Here is a 21,112-nt window from a genome sequence, read left to right as displayed (position 1 = left end):
GGCTGTGAATCTGTGGAATGCCCTGCCCAGTGAAGCAGATGATATTTCCTCATTGAATGTTTTAAAGCTAAAAGAGATAATTTTTTGAATAGTAAAGGAATAAAGCATTCTGGTGAGAGGGTTCATAAGTGGAAATGAGGCCATGAAAAGATCAGCCATGATCTTATTGAATGGCAGGATAGATTCAAAGGGCCAGATGGCCTACTCAAGCTCCTAGTTCTTATGTTCTTAACACCTGGGCATACAGGGCTGTCACTTGATCTGACCTTCAGCCTCCATCTTCCTGCATCTTCTCATCCATCCCTCCCAACCATTCAATTTTATATATCTCACCATCCCCTCCTGCTTCCAGTTTACTGCCTGTGTTTTGGATTAAGCAAGTTCCTCAAACAGCTGTTTAATCACATGTCTAAAATCCTTTTGCACTGTCCAAGAACCAAGTATGTTCTCCCGTCATCCAGACCAATATTTCAATTTCATTAGTACCATCTTTGAAAACAAAAATTGATCTTCCACATCATGCGTCTTTTATGAGATGTTGAAGAATTGAAATTGTCATGTTTACTGACAGTTGCAAAATTGACTGTACTTCAAACTTGCTTGTCACATTGTATGGTCTGGCCTTGCTACTGGTTCCAATAAAACAAAATTGAATTTCAAGAGCAGTTTTTCATGCAGACAGACTTCAGATGATTAAATTTCTGTACGCTTCTCTATTAAACAAAATCCAATGAATTATAATCTGCAAATATTTGTTTCCAAGAGCACCATAGGAACCAGAGTAGGCCATTCAGTCCTTTGAGCCAGTTCCACTATTGATCTTTGGTCTAACTCCATAAAATAGAATAGAATATCCTTTATTGTCACATGTACTCCCACATAGAAGTGCAGAAGTACAGCGAAAAGTTTTTACAATGGCTGCCTCTAATGGCGCCATTTTAGGTTCACGTACCGATGTACAAATCTTGGATAGAATTGAGGAATAAAAGGAAAAGTAAAGTAGTATCACTTACAGTGTCTAAAAAAAGTTAGAAGTAAGATAGTTATGACATAATTAAAAATTAACATTACAGCCCGGTTAAGAATTTCAGATCAAATTTACATTGCAGCAGCTCAGTGAGCACATGGTCTAACCACCCGAGCCAGGCCCCAACAACAGTCCTGCTCCACTTCAAACCTCCAGTCCACTCCGCACCAGTATTCAGCTGTACCAAGGTAAGTTGCACTGCTCTGGGACATGCTTCTCCTCACTCTGTACAGGAACTCGCTTCCCATCGCACTGCTCCAGGGTTTGTTCACCTCGTACTGCTCCGGGACTCGCCTCCCCATTTATGGTCCATATTCCTTAATACCTTTGCTTAAGCAAATAAAAATCTATCTCAGATTTAAAATTAACAACAAGATCCCAACCATCCATATTTCTAATCTTCCTTTTGCTCTCAACCCAATAGGGCAGGTTATTTTTGGTGGATTACCAATATTGTTTCCAATTGCCTGTTAATATTGCTCAGTTTTTCTTATAGTAGGAGGTCTTGATGTGAGTAGTGCCCTACTTCCAGCCAGAAACTCTGGGTTTGTGTCCCACTCCAGGATTCATTAGCAAGGAGCAATGTGTAAATAATGTGGTATATTATGTGTACATAATAAACTGATTGATTACAACTTGTAAACCCCTTGAATATACAGCAGATGTTAAGAGTGAGAATAGATTAACCACCCAAGAGCGATGTACAGTACAATCACAGTCTCCAGGAACTTAATTCAGGAAATGTTAGTCTTGGAAAGATACAAAAGTACATCCTTTATTTGCCTCATGCGTCACTAGACACAGGAAGTCCATTAAGCCTAATAATGTACCAGAATAAAACTATAAAATGGACTGTTTTCTGCTGATAATTTAGACTTCCCCATATTGATTAGTTTAAACTGAATACTGGAGATAATGGGAACTGCAGATGCTGGAGAATCTGAGATAACAAAGTATGGAGCTGGATGAACACTACAGGCCAAGCAGCATCTTAGGAGCCCAAAAGCTGACATTTTGGGCCGAGACCCTTCTTCCGAAAACCCTTCTTCTGATTTTCTGATGAAGGGTCTAGGCCCGAAACGTCAGCTTTTGTGCTCCTAAGATGCTGCTTGGCCTGCTGTGTTCATCCAGCCCAACACTTTGTTATCTTAAACCAAATACTAGTTCTCTTGAGAATTTACACTGATTACGCAACAATCTCTACACAAATTTTCAAAACCGCTCAATCTATAAATAGCTGAATTTCATAATACCATTAAGTCACACAACATCACAAAATGAGAAAAAAATCATTAATATCATGGGTTCGAACTATAAGAGCATACAAAGAAGGAACAGAAATAGGCCATTCAGCCCCATGACCCTGCTCTGCATTTGATAAATTCATTGCTGATCTAATTGTAATCTCAAATTTGCATTCCCACCCACCACTGATTAAACTTTCACTCCCTTTCTTATCCAAAACCTTTCTAACTTTACCTTAAAAAAAAATTAAGAACTCTACTTGCACTCTACTATTTTAGGAATACAGCTCCAAAAACTCAGATTTATCAGAGAATTTTTTTTGTTCCCATGTGTTTTAAATGGGCAATACCTGATTTTTCAAACAGCGAACTCCCCACGCAAGATTCTGCCACAAGAGAGAACATCCACTCCACTTCTGCCCTGTCAACATCACTTAGGCCATTCACACTCCTGCGTAAGCATATACTTTATTCTTCCATAAGCAATTATTTCCTTGATTGTTTCTGAATTATTTCTGAAATCATTTCTGTCGAACTTCCACTTGGCTTTTAAGTGAATGTATTAGCTGTCTGCCTGTCATCAATACTCACATATAAAAGAGCTATAAGGGCTAATAGTATGGAGCAAATAATGACACTTCCATCAAAGGCAATTAATTCAAATGTTTGAAAACAAATTGCATCCAAATCTCTGCTAATGAAGGTATTTGAAAACAGAACTTAATTTTCCATGAAGTCATTTAGCTATAAAGGCTCAGAAGTACCACTTTCTATACACAGTACAGTAATGCATTTAAATTTTTATGTGTATTTGAGGTTATCCTGTCAATCAGGTGTGCTTAATTTTGGAATGGATTACGTTCACTAATTTTTGTAACTGGCACTAGCCCCAACCTCTTCCTCGATAAAATTGATGGCTGTATTGGCACCGTCTCGTGTTCCCACGAGGAGCTCGAACAGTTCATCAACTTTACTAACACCTTCCATCCCAACCTCAAGTTCACCTGGGCCATCTCTGATATCTCTCTTTCCTTCCTGGACCTCTCTGTCTCCATACCTGATGACCACCTGGAAACTGATATCTATTTCAAGCCCACCAACTCCCACAGCTACCTGGACGACACCTCCTTTCACCCACCTTCCTGGAAAAATGCAAACCTCTACTCCCAATTCCTCTGCCTCCGATGCATCTGCTCCCAAGATGGGGCATTCTGCTCCCGCACATCCCAGATGTCCTTGTATTTCAAGGACTGCAACTCCCCCCCCACCATGGTGAAAAACGCCCTTGACCACATCTCTCATGTTTCCCACACCTCAGCCCTCACACCCCCTCCCCACAACAAAAACAGAAACAAAGACAGGATTCCCCACGTTGTCATGAATTACTCCATTAACCTCTGAATTCAATACATCATTCTCCGCTACTTCCACCACCTGCAATCAGACCCAAGGATATATTTCCCTTCTCAACCTTATCTGCCTTCTGGAGGGACTGCTTTTTCCTGAATCCTACCCCCGGCACTTTTCCTGCAACTGCTGGAGGTGCTACACCTGCCCCTACACCTCCCCCCTCAAATCCATCCCAGCCCCCAAAAAACCTTCCAAATTAAACAGATGTTCACCTGCACATCTGCTAACGTGGTATACTGTATCCACTATTCCTGATGTGGTCTCCTCTGTATCGGGGAAACCAAGCAGAGGCTCGGAGACGAAATGTAGAGCTCCTATGCTCGGTTTGCAACAAACAACACCTCCCAGTATCAAATCACTTCAACACTTCCTCCCAATCCCTGGGTGACATGTCCATCCTTGGCCTCTTCCAGTCTCACATCAATGCCACCCAGAAACTGGAGGAACAGCACCTCATATTCTGTTTTGGAAGTCGACAACCCAATGGTCTCAATGTGGATTTAATTAGCTTCAATGTCTCCCTACTCCGACCTCATCCCAAGGTCAGCTCCCCCTCTCATCTCCGTTTCATTGACCTGTTCATCTTCTCTCTCACCTATCTGCTCCTCCCACATCACTGATCAATCCCCACCACCATCTGGCTACTCTCACCTTTATTAGCTTCATCCCCGCATCCTTGACCATCCCGTCTTCTCTACCATCCTATCTGCTCCACTATCTACCTGATATCATCCCCCACTTCCCTCTATTTATTTCAGAGCCCCCTTCCCCTCTCCCATTTCTGAAGAAAGGTCGCCACCTGAAACATCAGCTTTTCTGCTCCTCTGATGCTACCTGACCTGCTGTGTCCCTCCAGCTCCACACTGTGTTATCGGAGTAGCTGTTCCTTGCTTTTATATTCAAGCCCTCTCAAAATAAATGCTAACATTGCTTTTGCCTTCCTGACTACTCGCTCAATCTGCAAGATTACCTTGCAAGAACTTCCATATCTCTTGCACTTCAAAAATCTGAATTTTCTCCCCATTTAGAAAATAGTTCATGCTTTTATTCTTCTTGCCAAAGTACATGAACTCACACTTTCCCACGTTGTACTCCATCTGCCACTTCTTTGCCCACTCTCCTAACCTGTCCAAATCATTCTGCAGCCTCCCCACCTCCTTGAAACTACCTGTCTCCCCACCTATCTTTGTATCATCTGCAAACTTAGCCAGAATACCCACGGTTCTTTCATCAAGATCATTAATGTATAAAGTGAAAAGTTGTGTTCCCAACACTGACGCTTGTGGAACACCATTTGTCACCAGCTTCCATCATGATAAAAGCCCTTTTATCCCCATTCTCTGCTTTCTGCCAGAGAGCCAATCTTCTATCCATGCTAGCACTTTGCCTCTAACACCGTGGGCCCTTATCTTACTCAGCTGCCTCCTGTGTGGCATCTTATCAAATGCCTTCTTCAAGTCCAGTTAGACAACATCTATTTAGCAGTCCTTGGTCTACCCTGCTCGTTACTTCCTCAAAGAATTCTAACAGATTTGCCAGGCATGTCCTTCCTTCGATGAAGCCATGCTGACTTTGTCCTATTTTACTATACACTTCAAAATATCCAGAAATCTCATCCTTTACAATAGCCTCCAAAATCTTACCCACAACCAAGGTTAGGCTAATTGGCCTGTAAGTTTCCATCTTTTGCCCTACTTCCTTTTTAAATAGGGGTGTCATGTTAGCGATTTTCCGGTGCTCTGGGACCCTTCCTGACTCCAGTGATTCCTATCTCCTTTAGAACTCTGGGGTGTCGTCTCTCTGGTCCAGGTTATTTGTCCACCTACAGGCCAATCAGTTTTACTAGCACCTTTTCCTTGGCGATGGCCATTATACTCAGCTCTGCACCCTGACATGCTTGAATTTTTGGGATATTACTCATGTCTTCTACCTTGAAGACTGATGCAAAGTAATTATTCAGTTCCTAACTAAGTTTATGTGTTCCCCATAAAATGAGACAACATTCCCAAGATGCTGTGCAGGACCATAACAAAACATCATAAAAGCCGATGTTGGGATTTGCAAGAAACTGATAGTTTTTGTTGGTTCGCTCAGAAATGGAATCTGAAATAGACACGGAGGGAGGATTTGAGAAGCAAATTCTGAGCTTAGTGCTAGACAATTTGGAGCACAGTTACCAATAGTTAAACACAATTGCGGATGCTCAAGAGGTCAGATCTAGGTGAACACAGATTTTGAGCTATTACAGAAAGATAAAATTATGAAGGGAACAGATAAAATAGAAGTATGGTGGTTGGTTCAACTGGTGAGTGAAACTAGAACTGGGGTCATAGCCTCAAAATAAGAGGGAGCAGATATAGAACTGAGTTCAGGAGGAATTTCTTCATCCAAAGGGTTGTGAATCGGTGGAATTGCCTGCCCAGCAAAGCAGTTGAGGCTTCCTAGTTGAATATTTTTAAGACAAAGATAAATAGATTTTTGAACAGTAAAGGAATTATGGGTTACAGTGAGTGGGCGACTAAGTGGAGCTGAATCCATGAAAGATCATCCATGATCCTATTGAATGGTGGAGCAGGCTTAAGGGGGGACAGATGGCCTAATCTTGCTCCTATTTCTTATGTTCTTATTGAGCTGAGATGCATTTGGGCAACAACAACTAAAAGATAAGAATGACAGATTCAAGAAATTTAAAGGTTTTATAACCACTTATGGCCACGTTTATGCAACTTTTTTTATATCTTAATCGCTTCATGTCCTCGCCACATTAGTGTCAGGGTGTGAATATACAAAAGATTCTACATCAACACCTATTAGCAATGTTAAGGCTCACCTGTTATTTCTGTTAAAGAAACAGAAGCTGCTGGGAATACTGAGGAGGTCTGACAGCTTCTGTGGAGAGAGAAACAGTTAATATTTCAATGCATGACCTTTAGTCAGAACAGGCACAATTTAGGAATGCAATAGTTTTAAGAAGATGAATGCTGAAAAATGAATGAATTGCCTTTGATAGGGCAGGAAACAGAGACTAAATCCCAAAAAGATTTGCAGAGAATAGTCTTGGAGAGGTTAAAGCTGAAAGCGACAGAAAATAATGAGACAAATATGAGGAGGGGTGGTGGGGTTGGAGACTGAGGGAAATTTGGTGTCAGGGATTAAGTTATGGATAGATTGTTCAACTCAATGCTGTGTCCAGAAGGCTGTAACATACCTAATCAAAAGACACTGTGCTGTTCCCTGTGCTTGCATTAAGCTTAACTGGTACAGTGCAATAGATCAAGGACAGTGATGTCAGTCTGAGACTAAGATGGCGCATTAAAGTAGGAACTTGAGGATTGAGGAAATCCATTCTGTAAAGCAGCCATCCAATGTGCATTTGGCTTCTGCAGTAAAGGAGAGTGTATTGTGAATGATGAACTCTTTTATGTGACAAACGCAAAGAATAATGGAAAAACTCAGCTGGTCGGGCACCATTTGTGGGAACTGAGACAGAGATAACATTTCAGGTCTGGTATGACTCTTCTTCAGAACAGAAACAACAGAGACAGAATGGGAGAAAGGCAGGAAAGATAGAGGAGGTGAATCTTATTTAGTGGAAAACTGCTGAGTAGAAGGATTTGACTGTCCTCATATATGAATCACAAAATAAAAGGTAGCATTCAGATGGGTAATAGGGAAGGCAAATTAAATGTTAAGCTTTTTTTAAAGAAAAGATATTCAATTTAAAAATAGAGAGGATTTGTTAAAATATACAAAACACATGTCAAATCGCAGCTGGACTACAATTTTGGATCCTTATCTGAGGAAAAATGGACTGAAATTGGATGCAATCCACAAAATGTTTCACAAGGCTAATGGCAGATTTGGGGGGATTATCTCATAAGGAAATGATGAGTATGTTGGGCCTGCACTCATTAGAATATAGAATGAGAGGCAACCTTATTGAAATGGAGCAGACACAGTGAGGTTGGTTCCTCTTGTGGAGGAGTCAAGGGCCAGAGTGTATAAACTCAGAATAAGGGGTCGTACATGTAAGACAGAGATGAGGAGCAGTTTCTTCTCTCAGAGGGTAGTGAATATGGGTTTTTTTTTCCTGCAGCTGCTGCTGTTGGGTCATTAAATATATTCAAGGCTGAGATAGGCTGATTTTTAATCTGTAAGGGAATTAAGGGTTACTGGGAAAAGACAGGAATGTGGATTGAAGGTTATCCCAGATCAGCTATTATCTCATTGAATGTCACGGTAGATTGATTGGTTGAATGACCTACTTCTCAACTCTTATGCCTTGTGTCTTATTGTGAAATATAAGGTGAATAATAATGGACTTCAAGGGAATCTATGCAGGTTGTTGGAATATGAGGCCAAGTAGCAAATGATACTCAATGCCAAGATATGTGAAGTGAAGAATTTTGATGAAGAATTAGGCAAAGTATAAAAAGGACACAATTCTAAATGGTAAAGGAACAGAGGAGTCTGAATGTACAAATTACAAGTGATTGAAAGTGGCAAAGCTGGTTGAGAAAAAGGTTAATCAAGCATAAAGTGCCCTCGACTTAGTAAATAGAAGCACAGAGTGCTAAAGCAAGATAGCTGTGATGAATCATTAGAAAGCTCTGGTTCAGCTTAAATGTAGTACAGTGTTAGATAGAATTCAAGGTATCGTGTCTTAAGAAGGTTACGAAACTATTGAGATGGTGCAGATAAATTTACAAGAATGTTGTAGGGATGAGAGTAATCAAATATATGGATTACTCGGCAGAGCTGAGTCTGTAATCCTTAAAGAAAAGATTAAAAGTAGATTTAATAGAGGGATTCAAAGTGATGAGATGTTTGGATAGGGTAGATGGGATGAAACTGTTCACATAAGTAGAAGCTGAGTATGCTTAGGTAAACGGATTGGCAAAATAGCCAGAGGCAAAATGAAGAAAAATGATTTTATACAGATCTTAGGCCAGACATGAAATGCAATACCTGAGACTGTGCTAGTACAGATTTGGTTATGGAAGGTTTCAAGATGTAATAGGATAATTATCTGAAGAGAGAGAAATTCCAGGATGATTGTGGAAGTTGGAGAACTGCAACTATTGCATTTCTGAGCTGGTACAGACCCAACAGATCAAATACTGTCTTATTGTGCTGTAACCATTCGATGATTCAGTAACTCATTTCAAACTACACATCCTCTCCCCAGCTCTAGGCACAAGTGAATGAGGAAATGTTAATATCACACTTGGTTTCTATCACCTAGTCAAGGATTCTTATGACAACTGGGAAATCTGTGTTTGACAAACATCAGCAGTGAAACCCGATTTAAAGTAAAATCTTACAGAATCAGAATTATATGAATGAAACAGCGCATTCATGCCTTGTGTCCTTGTCCTAGACTTCCCACTAGCAGAAGATTTTTCGCTCTACCGATCCTTTCAACTTATTTCAAACTCCAAACAATATCATTAAAGTAACTGACCATAGAATGCATGTCTAGGTACCATTCCTTATAATCTAAGCACTGAAACCCCATTAACATTGTGGTGAATTTCTGAAGAATTCCTTTGAAGGGAAAAAATATTGCTGACAGGAATGGTGCCAGAATTGTAAACAGTTCTCCAGGTATGGTCTGACCAGTGCTTTTTCCAGACATATCTGAAGAAGGGTCCCAATCCGAAACCAGTTCCTCTGGTGCTGCCTGAGCTGTTTGTTTCTCCACACTGTGTTGATTCTGACTCCAGAATCTGCAGTTGCTGTTAACTCCTCTCTCCTGAAACAGCATCCATTTTTGCTATTCTGACACTCTAGTTATGAAAGTTACCAATCCAAAGAAGTTTAGATTTTTTTTGTATTGAAGTACGGCATTTTAGTGACATTTGAACACTTAAATCTCTTTGGATTTCTGTTGCTCATAATTTAGCACCTTTTAAATAATAGTCATCTCTGTACCTTCTTCAAACAAAATGGATGAGCCACATTTTCCTCCATTGACCTCAACATGGTACAGTTTGCCAACTTGATTAAATGCTCAATATCTGTTCATAACTTTTTGGTCCTGTCTACATGATTCATTGTGTCATACCTTTGGAACTTTGACAGAAATGCATATATGTCTCTCTATTAATGTCAAAATTTGAATAAATAACAAGTGAGATACTAATACCAATCCTTGTGGGATATCATGTATCAGCTTATTCTACATAAAATAAACACCCACTATCCTTACTCTCTGCCTTCTGTCTCCTCATCAATAAACTAACCAGGCAAATAGCAGAAAGTTGATTTTAACTTAAAAGTTTATTTTAGCTACCAATTTTGCATGTGGATGCTATTGAATGTCGTCTGGAAGTCTGCTGATTAAACCTTAACTCTTCAAAACTCATTTCAACTTGAATGGAGCAAAATTCAGACATATCCACTTGAATGAAGACTGTGCTCATTTGATACTTTAACTGTGTTCTACCTCTGCAAGAGAACATACTGATTCTTTCTGTCTTTCACACAACTGGAGCGCACAACTATCTGGAAAACCTAACTTTCATTCACATTCTTGAACGTCATGTTTCGGACTGAATCACAAGATAGGTAATGATTTATGTTCGCTGGTCGTTAACGCTCTGTAGCATTGTAACCACTAGAGGGTGATGTTAAGCAAGTTGTTTTTTGCTCTCACGGGAAAACTTTTAGTTTGTTTACGTTTCGGGTCCGGTGACCCTTCCTCAAAACCGAGACCCGAAACGTTAACTCTGTTTTCTCCTCCGCAGATGCTGCCAGACCTGCTGAGCTTTTCCAGCAACTTTGTTTTTGCTCCTGATTTACAGCATCCGCAGTTCTTTTGGTTTTTACTTTTAGTTTGTCTTTTGTATCGTGAAGCTGCCATCTGTTTGATCGCCTGACGCTTATTCAGTTTTGTTTTGATAGCTTCGAAAGCGTATTTGATGACTGTGCAAATTGCACATTTGTGTTTCCCTACATCTTTGCGATAATTGACTGTTTGAGTTTAGTTTTAAAAGGAGCCTGTTTGAATCAACATTTTCAAAAGTGAAAAATGCCTTGGGTTCTTCAGTGACTTCGTTCTCCGGGATCAGTAGGTTAGGAGCCATTTTATTTGTTGGAATTTGTACACACGTTTTCTGGATGTTAGTATCGTCCACAGCCATAATAACAGTCCGTGAACTCAACACTGGCATTAACAGCAGTTTCTAAATTGGACTGAGGATCGTAATGAATTGACTGTGAATGTATTGACAAAGTTTCAAGATATTTGAAAATAACTTCAGTACTGTGCAGAAAACACTTCCAGAATACTGAACTATTGTGTGACTGGTTTCGCCTCACTAATTGTTTCAGTTCACGGTTCATTAGCTTGTATAAATACTGCGTTTCAGAGTGTCATCCTCCCTGACATGCACAGCGGCGCTCTGTTTCCGTGGGACACACATTGAGGTCTTCTGTTTTCTATACCTGCGAGTTACCTGTAGGTTTAGGAGTGGGTGCCGTATTCCCTTCTAAATGGGAAGCCCCGCGATTTAAAAAAGAGTACCGGCTGAAGTACATCTGTTGTACGTGAGAGAGAGAGAGAGAGCAGAAAGTGTGCAGCAAATTATAGAGCAAGCAGCTGAACGTCAGACGTAGGAAAATAATGGATCTATGGAAAAAAAGTACTACGAGTTATTTTTGTTCCTTTGCCACGCCTGGACTTGAACTTACTTTTTTTATGCTATTCGTCCAACGGTAATACCTCCTATTATCTGTGGGCTATCTCCGTGAGTTCATTGTTTCCCACTCTGCGAGTTTATTAATGACCTGTAATTTGTCACAATAATCCCCAATGTTAACCATCAGATCCTTCTCCAATCGTCCAATTTGATGTCATCTGGAAATTCAGAAGTTGCATTTCTCTAATTCAAAAGTCAAACTTACTTAATGATAGAACTGAAGAATGTCTAGAAGTTAGACATGTGATGATGAATTATCAGCACGAAATAAAAAATGAAATGGCGGAGATTTAACCACATTAGGGCTCTCGAAAAATCTGCAAGGTTTTGATGGAGTTGAAACGGAGAGATGATTTATTTATGCATTGGACAGTGTACCAGCCCTTCAGTATCGTATACAGGTTTGTCACAAAGAAACACAGTAAGGAATTGAGAGGCAGCTTCACGTGTTAAGGATGTAGAACTTGCTATCACAAAGTATGACAGAGAATAGTAAAGATGCATTTACAGCGAAAGTAGGCAAGCATATAAGCACAGAATCTAATGCTCTTGTAGTACAATGGTAGTAACCCTGTCTCTGGGCCTAGCTTCAAGTCTCAATTGCAACCAGTGACGCTTTTTTAACATTTAAAATGCTTTTTAATGGGCAGAAGGAATTGAAGGAAACGTCTTTTGTTGTTTGGAAATTATGACAGCAGGTTTAAGTCCGTAGGTTGACATGTACTTAAGTCGTTACCTGTGTACCATAAATCCTATGCGTTTATTAATTACAGTATGTTATGTCGAATGAAAATGGTGGTTAAGGGCCATTCCTGCGCATATGTAATAGCCTGAACATTAAAATTGCGCGATGTAAATGCGGGTTGCAAACAAGGCAGGTCTTATAAATTCATCACTGATTTCATTCCTCTAACAGTCAAGTCTAGTTTGTCGTCCTCTCATGTTGAAGTTCGAACGCGATGGCTTCAAATGCTACTCCTGAGCTTTGAGCTCAAAATGCAGGCTGACTCTTCACTGGACTATTGGATATCAGTTTGCATTGGTGGAAATGCTGTCTCTTTAACCAATATCCTCTCAGGCAGAAGGAAAAAAGATTCAAGGATACAATTGAGAAAGGGTTAAATGTGTGTCCTTTGTTATCCTGCACAATACTGCTTCCACAAAACAGCAAAACTAAAATTATTTCTAAATAAAAAATGAAAGAACTGCGGAAACTGTAAGTCAGGAACAAAAACGAAGTTGCTGGAAAAGCTCAGCAGGTCTAACAGCATCTAAAAGCAGAGCTAACGTTTAGGGTCCGGTGAGTCTTCCTCAGAAGTGAGTTATTTCTTTGAACAGATTATTTCTATCTCGGTGTTGCTTCCTCGCATGTTATTTGGAGGCCGTATTTTGCAAATACACCTCAAATCAGCTTCAAAATTCTGATTTCCTGTGCCGTGGATGGTGCTGTATAAATGCAGCAGCTCTTTCTTTAGAGAAGAAAAGTTATTTTACCATAAAAGCCACACCCGGTTGTAATCATTAACGTATCCAAATGCACATGACTGTAGTTTAATTGCTTTGGGATCCCCGCGCCTTCCTGCCGCAGATCGAGTGATGAGCTGAGGAGCAGCGCTCCTCAATGTCACTCCATTCTCACACCTCTAGTGCTATCATACTCAAAACGCCGCCGCCGCCGTCAAAGGTACACTAGGTGTGTGCGGTTCTGCTTCGAGTTGTTGGAAGGCAAGAACTGAAATGATAGTTTATTTTCTCTCTCTCTCTTTCGCATGCGCCCGCCACTGCCTCTCAGAACTGGCAAGGCATACAAATCAGCTCAGCTTTCCAGTACAAGTTCTAACATTGAGCAGCTCTATGACAGCACTCGCCTTCAGCAACAACGTTGGAATGTATATCAACACCCCCCCCCAACTACCCCTCTGCCCCAGCACCTTCCCCCTTCACAAAAGTTGATCCGTTGACAGATCGCATTTTGCAACAGTTATTGCTTTGGGGTTGAGGACATTTGGTCAACTCAATGAAGCGAGCGTCTGTCCTGGGTAAAGCACACCCCCGGACTGATCAGACAGGAGGTTTTTCCAGCTCCAGATTGCAGCAACACCATGCAGTGCAGCACGGTTCTCCACGGCAAACAGTAGCCTTTGGGGAAAAAAAAGGTTCAGTTTGGCCGACGTGTTATCGCACGTTCGCCAGCCAGAATTCTGCTTCCCGTCAATTGCGCAGAGCAACACTGAGGGACTCGATGCGATCCGACAGGACCCTCTCGCTTTTAACGCCGCCGCGACGCATTCGGTGTACCTCGGGGACAAACCCTTTCTGCTCACGGTGAGCGATGTCTCACAGTCACATCAAAAGCCTCCCCGTGACTGAATGAAGGGGCAGTTGGAAATGGCATTTTAGTGCACATTGCCGCTATCTCCTGGAAACTTCGGGGGTGAAAACGCCAATTCGCAGCTCGTTTCGTGTTTGAGTGGAGCCAGCGCATCATGAGTGGATGTGGTGTTGATGTAAATCTGTATTGAGTTGAGTTTCTGTGTGTGTGTGTGTGTGTGTGTGTGTGTGTCTGTGTCTGTGTGTGTATGCGCGAGTCCCACTCTCCCTGCTTCTCCAGAATCAGCCAGCTGTATCTCACAGATGAAGACATCTCCGAGCTAGAGATGACGCAAACTATCGTCTTCATCAACCCCCTCCCCATCCCAAAATATAATAATGGGTGATTCGAGGCGAAAATGGCCGCAACTTAACATCCAGCGAAGAAGTCTGTGCCAATCCAAACACTAGCGGCCTGGATTTTGCCTGGATCAGAAGAAACAGTTGAACTTTCTTGTTTTATATTTCTCTGCGCGCATTTAGTGAGTTCTTATTCTGGGCGCTGATGGGCTTGGATGTGTGAGGCTGGAATGTGGCAGGATGTGATTCTTACAAAATGTGTTGAGGAGACAGCAGGAGAGCACAGCAGGAGCTGGCAGGCGTGGCAGGGATGTTGTCACTGTAACGGTAGGTTTTCCCCCCAGGGTGTCACTTGGGTGCTGGGGGGGAAATCTGATGTGACAGCCCACGTCTGCTTGCTTCCAGAGATTGGATGGCAACAGTTGCCCGTGTGCTGAGAGTGGGAGCCGGATTGAAGCTGAAGAAGCACCGTCCAGGCGAATAGCAGGTGAGTCAAGCCAGCCAGACAATACCAGTCAATGTCTATTGGGGCAAGAGAGCATTCACTGTGCAATCGGCCGGCGCTGCTCTCGCCTACAAGATGACCAAAGGCGCCTGGATGTGTCTGCAGCAAGGGGACGGCTTCCACATTTGGTTTGTACCCCGACAGAACGACAAGCCCTGCACGGATTCCGAGCGAGCCCAGAAATGGCGACTGTCTCTAGCATCTCTCTTGTTTTTCACCGTCCTGCTCTCTGATCACTTGTGGCTGTGTGCAGAGGCGAACCTGGCCAGGATCAGAGACCAGGAGCAGGGCACCTTGGCGAAGGTGGACGAGGACCGGACAGATCATTCACTTCCCCCCGCATCCCTTAGACCTGAGCAGCCCGGGGAAACCAGCAGCCGTCGCAAACATACTATTTTTACAGGTAATATTACAGCCAGACCTGCCTGGCAATTAGAAACTTGTTACCCACACTGTCTAACCGACCAGTGTTTTATTGTTGAAAATGCGGAGTCTATCTGTGGACGAGTGAGTGAGCAATTAAAGGAGGGCTCCTGGCCGCTGTCTTTCAACAATTTCCACCTTGCCTTTTGTGAGTCTTACACCCTTTCGGAACTGTTTGCTGGGATGCCTACACCAGAGGGTTCGAATTGCCATCTCAATGTACTGATGGATGGAGATGCCACCGTGTGCGTTCAGTGTGTCGAGACTTACCAGCGATTGGACCAGCACGCCCAGGAGAAATACGAGGAGTTCCAGGTCTTGTTTCAGAAGTATTTGCAATCGGCAGAATACTCGGTGAAAAGTTGCATCCAAGACTGCAAGGTAAGAGCGTTTGACTTTATTCCTGTCTGTTGAGTCCTGGAGAGCCGAGAGTTAGAGAGTCGTGCTGTTGGCATGGCGACGGCAGTTTGTTGCTGGCAAGTGGAGCACCGGGATTCCTCGGGAGCTGTTGTTTGGAATTGTTGGTGAGGTGCCACAAAGAAAGAACGTTGCTTCCCAAAATATTGTCTCTTCGCCAACTGGGGCGGAGTAAAGTGTTGGTGATTTTGCGCAGTGGTTAAGTGCGGACAAGTGGCGCAATTCAATGATCGCGCGACTGTGCTTTCTTTTACTGATGGGGAGAGAATAGCAGGGAAGCGGAGCGTTACCACAGCGGCGGTCATATGTTTGATTTTCAAAAGAATTAGCAATTAGCTGTTTGCCATACAATTGACTTGCAGTGTCTGTACATCTCAGCGTTGCGCTTGGTCCACAATGACAGAATGCCTTCTTGAAAGGAAAGAAACTCAGGCAGATTCTCAAAGTTCAGTTTAGACAAAACAATTACCATTTGTCAGCGTATGGTGAAGCTGGTGGTGTTGTTAATTCTTCTGTTGGGTTACTTGTTGCCTTCGCTCGGCAGTGTATGTGTGTCTGTATTCCCGAAACTCTAATCGTGGGAAATAACCGAGGACAGTTGTACCATAGTTTAACAACATAAGTTCGATGGCCCAAACGCAATGTCGGTGCAGAAGCCTCTTCAGTCCAAAAATCATGGTAGAATTTCAATTAGGCTCATCGTTATTCCTTGCACATCTTCGCATGCAATACAGAGGAATCCGAACTACTAGATTCCAGCTGTATTCGCAGCGCTATAGAGCAGCAAGCAGTCAGAAACTTTCCCAGCAGACTCGGCGGGCGTTCAGGGAGCGGGGTGTACTGCCCACCCGATTTCCACTTAACATTCACTCAGCAAACACCTGTAAACAATGTGCAGCATTAATATTTATTGGGCATCGGCCTTCAGCAATTGAAGAAATTGCTGTGTACGTTAGAAAAAGGGAATGTTGCAAGCACTAAGAGCTGCGAGACACTGTGCAGGTTCAGAGATGGTGAGGGTAAAGCGCTGAAGGAAGAGAAGCGAGTGGAATATGGATATGGGTCAATGCCATTGAAAGGCAGAAAGGAATGGGAGAGACAACGGGACGGTCGGAGGTCATATTTCCATTCGTTTTGTGCAATGAATCAGAGCTTTGGTGTAAATTCTGTAGTTGAATTGGCGGCACAGCTAATCAACATCCGTCGCCCTCCAGGGTACTGAAACAGAGGGCGACCGAGGGGCAGGTGACAATAGGAATATTGGACGTTTTCCTGTTGAAGTATCTAGATTGGATCCTATAACACTGTTTTCCAGCGATAATTACTTCTATTCCGGATTTGATTCCTAAATGTGTTCATATCATTTTAAAAAAATAATCTTGAATGATATTGTGGTGTTGAATGATGTATCATATACGTTTTCCAATGAAAGTATTATTGCAATTCAAAAAAAAATCAGATCCATATCGTACATTTCTTGACGTCCGTAGTATAGACATTTGAAAAAAAAGTGCATTTTATGTTCACATAATTTTACTGCAGATTTGACGATGTTCATATATTTGCTTTAAAAAGATTTTAAAACGTGCCAATCAGAATATATTATGGCAATAGATGAATGGATTATAGCTTCTGCGAAAAGGAAAAATTGCGTACACAGTTCAAATCAACAAGTTCATTTTATCCTTGGTGCCAAGTAACAGTCTGTAAAACATCAATACTTTGAAAAATTACTGTTTGTTTACAGTGGAATGGCAACTCGATGTTTTCCTAAGTCAGTAACCATAAACGTAGTCATTTATATACATAGAAAGTTTTAAGTATGTGAAGATGATGTGTTTTGGAACTATTTCTTAAGTGGTTTCATTCTACATTTGCGTACACTTTTTCATCATCTCCATTGTTGTTTTGTCACAGATGGCAAATAGATTTTTGATAATACATAAACAATAACAAGATATGACATTTGAATGTTCCCAAGAGAGCTGCCTGCATTGACAGCAAAATTTGTCTTCAAGAAATTGGAAGGTACTTAGTAGTCTATGCGTATACAAGGCTCTTTATTTTGTCCTTTTCTTCAATGTTTGAGGCTTAAAATGTCAATTAACATAAATCACTAATAAGATCTTCTTTTAACACAATAATGATTTGCTTACAGAAATGTTCAATCATTTAAAAATCAACAATACAGTCAAATAAACTTATTTCACCTATAACTGTTATGGGAGAGATTTGCTTAGAACATAGAGAGCTTTCTACAGTTAGTTGGATCAGTAAGGCATAAAATGAAAATAATTATTAAAAAGTCTATAGAGATAGAAAATATAATATGCTTTTATTCTTTAATTTGGAAAGAATAAATTATCTACAAACAATCAAAACAATCATAATTAGTGGTTCATTCTCCAAATAAGAAGATCCAGACTTTAAAATACCTTTGTAACAATAAAAGATTGTTCATTGCATGCCATGAAAATATGAACCTTAAAATTACCAATATCTAATTAGGTGCTAGTGAGGTATAAGATATTTAGAATTATCCCAGAAAGCAAAAAAGAGAAACCATTTGACTCCAAAATGTATACCATTATCAAAGAATATGTCTTAAAAATTAAACACTTAAGATCAAGTTTTGAGCATACTTGGGGCTATTTCATGGTTTGATGTGTGAGCCCTTGAAAATGTCATGGGCATTTGGCAGTGAACAATCACACTTTCAGAATCTGGATAATGGAGATTGAAGGGTAGAATCATCAGGGAGGCATACAGAGTTTCTACTTGTTTATAGTTTCATGGTTACAATCACAATTTTCCAGCCACTGGTTCCTACAGGTAAAATACATTCCAGCAATGCATCAAGATTCACTCTATCTAATGGCTATTATGTGATTCAGTTCCATGGATTTTCATGGTGACCTGATCTGTCTACATATCAACAGTAAGATGTGATTTAGCGATCACATGTTTAAGCAGTCCAAAATAATGTTTATTTTCCTCTCCTTCAGATATAGAAAATATTTTATATAAATATATAACTGATATAGTACTTGATAAATATTTTGTGCACATGCAACACAAACTATCAGCAGGAGTGGCAATATGCATACATCATTTATGGAGTTTGGACTTGGGAGTGAATTTTCATTTTTATTTCTTGTACATATATATCAGTTCGATTTTCTGCCATTATAACCTATTATCTGATTTTTTGAAAATGGTAAAATAAGTAATTGTAATCCTTTATGTCTGTTCTTATGCACTTAGAATTATTTTCACATGATCTTAAATGTGTTTTTATGGAAGTATGGACATAGGCTATATACAGGATGATACTTGGTGTACTGATCTTTCATAGTCAAAGTATATATGTTGGTGTCCATTTTCATTTACATCATCAGGAGCAACTATTGATTGGTTATGAACTCTAGGACCTATGCAAGCTTATTCCAACATTATGGTTAGTAAGTTTGCAGATGACACCAAAGTTGGTGACATGGTAGACAGTGAAGAAAGTTTTCTAAGATTATAGAGGGACTTTGATCAAATGGGTCATTGGGCTGAGAGTTGGCAGTTGGAGTTCAAACTGGATCAATGTGAGGTAGGGCATTGCATAGTGTTCTTGAGCAGAGGAACCTTGGGGTGCAGGCATGTATTTCTCCTAAATGCACATCACATATAGACAGGGTGGTTAAAAAAAGGTGTTTGGCATGCCTCGTTGCTCAGTCCTCTGAGTATAGGAATTATTGAGGTTGTGTAGGACATTGGTGAGGTCTTTTCTGGAATACTGTGTCCAGTTCTGGCCACCAGTTATACAAAGGATATTATTAAGCTGGAGCGGGTTCAGAATAGATTTGCAAGGATGTTGCTGGGTACGGAAGGTTTGAGTTATAAATGAAAGGCTGGATAGGCTGGGACTTTTTCCACTGGAGCGTAGGAGATTGAGAGGTGATAGAAGTTTATAAAATATTGAGCGATTTTAAGAGTTAATGGTAGTTTTTTTCCCCTTAGGATAGGGTATTTCAAGACTAGGGGTCACATTTTCAAAGTGAGAGGACAGGGATTTTAAGAAGGTGTGAGGGAAAAATTTGTTACGCAGTGGGTATTTTGCATGTCTAAATGAAAGTGCTGAGGAAGTGGTGGATGTGGGTGCAATTGCTATGTTTAAAAGACATTTAGATAAGTACATGAATAGGGAAGTTTTAGAGAAATATGGGCCAGGAGCAGACAGGTGGGACTAGCTTAGTTTGGGATTATGTTCGGCAGGGACTTGTTGGACCAAAGTATCTGTTTTTGTGTTGTATGACTCTATGACTCTACCATTTTATATACTTTTAAAAGAGATGGGGTAAGTAGAAATGTAAAGAACTTTTCAGCACCCTCTACACACAGTTCTATGGCAATATAGAAATAATTCATTTTGCAGAGTAGAAAATTTAGAACAGTGAGAGAAACATTGTAAGAGAACTCTTGGCATTTAAACAGTAGTCTGTGATGATCTGGCTTTCCTAAGTCACAATTTTTGGTGTGGGTATCTTTTTTTGACAGATTTTTCATTGTTTTCTGCCCCACTTCTCACCACCAATGCCCAGCCTTCTCCATTCATACATAACAACAAATATATTTCTTGTGGACCATTTTTATTTTCAAGTTTTTCTCATTACCACATACACTATCATCACTGATGTTAATTAATCACTTCTGCACTCTACCTTATCACACATCTCTCAATTTTATCCTTTTTCTGTTCACAGTTCCTTAAATTTTGCTTGCTATTGAATAATTAATCTTTAAGTTCTTCAGTTTTGATGAAAAAGCATTGGGCTAAAATGTTGACTTGCCTCCAACATATTCTGTTTTATTTCAAATTTTCAGTATTTATAATATTTTCTTTCATTCGATGATGATTTATTTCTACTCTCGCAGTACAAGGCAGTACTCAAGACAGTAGATAGAAAAATTCTTACCAGCTTATTGAAGGAAAATAAAGGCTCTATTTGCAATCATTCAATATAACACTAATGGCAAGACAATATTCGCCAAGATCTAAAGCCTCATAGCTCCAGCAGCCTGAAATTAGGTAATAGGCTCACTTAAATTAGAAATTTGTGTCCTGTTGCCATTAGAAACATGATTTGAACTTTGCAGAATGTGTTTCAACTGCCAAGATGGTGAAGTAAGATTCTGAAAGTCCTTTATCTTTCTGAGGAGGGAGGAGTACACGCACTCTTACAGGCTTCATAAATGCAACTTTGGTCAATGCTGCTTCACACATCCAGCATTCATCTTCATGTATCAACAGATTTTTAGTCTTCACAATTGCATTGGATTAGGATAGCTGAAATTCTGGAGGCCCAGCATAACTCCTATTCCTGTCAGCTGTCCTGTAAATAACACACACGCTTTAAGACAGACCACATCTCTCATCAGTTGCACTCATTGTCGATTTCACTGGCCAGCTGCCTGAGGTCTGCTAAAAAGAAAAGTTCACTCTTGAGCATTTGTTTTGTATTGTGGAATTTTTTTCAGATGTTTTCTTTATTGGAATATAATTGATCAGGTACATAACTGTTCATTTTTAAAATATGTCAAGTGGCATGATATGAGATATCAAGGTGTGGAGCTGGAAGAACACAGCAGGCCAGGCAACATCAGAGGAGCAGGGAAGCTGATGCTTCAGGTCCGGACTCTTCATGAGAAATTTTCGAATTTTGAA

At 40.7% G+C, this 21,112-nt stretch overlaps 1 protein-coding gene and 1 long non-coding RNA gene across 3 annotated transcripts in view; one reads left to right on the top strand and one right to left on the bottom strand.

Annotated features, from left to right (window-relative positions):
- Positions 1 to 704: 704 nt before the first annotated feature.
- Positions 705 to 15,542, bottom strand: LOC125453036 (uncharacterized). Its single transcript, XR_007247669.2, has 3 exons — positions 15,253 to 15,542; positions 6,512 to 6,570; positions 705 to 1,357 (listed from the first exon to the last, which is right to left on the bottom strand). It is a non-coding gene; the product is annotated as an uncharacterized LOC125453036 (long non-coding RNA).
- LOC125453035 (NALCN channel auxiliary factor 1-like) overlaps positions 13,892 to 21,112 on the top strand; it is a 482,123-nt gene continuing 474,902 nt past the window's right edge. For both annotated transcript variants that reach the window (XM_048532081.2, XM_048532080.2), the window contains exon 1: positions 13,892 to 15,363. In XM_048532081.2, the coding sequence (XP_048388038.1) occupies positions 14,635 to 15,363 (729 nt within the window). In that variant the 5' untranslated portion in view covers positions 13,892 to 14,634. The remainder of the gene's footprint in view (positions 15,364 to 21,112) is intronic.

Source organism: Stegostoma tigrinum, chromosome 6, assembly GCF_030684315.1.
Source record: "Stegostoma tigrinum isolate sSteTig4 chromosome 6, sSteTig4.hap1, whole genome shotgun sequence".
NCBI classification, from domain to species: Eukaryota; Metazoa; Chordata; class Chondrichthyes; order Orectolobiformes; family Stegostomatidae; genus Stegostoma; species Stegostoma tigrinum.
This window is presented reverse-complemented; position numbering and strand designations above follow the sequence as displayed.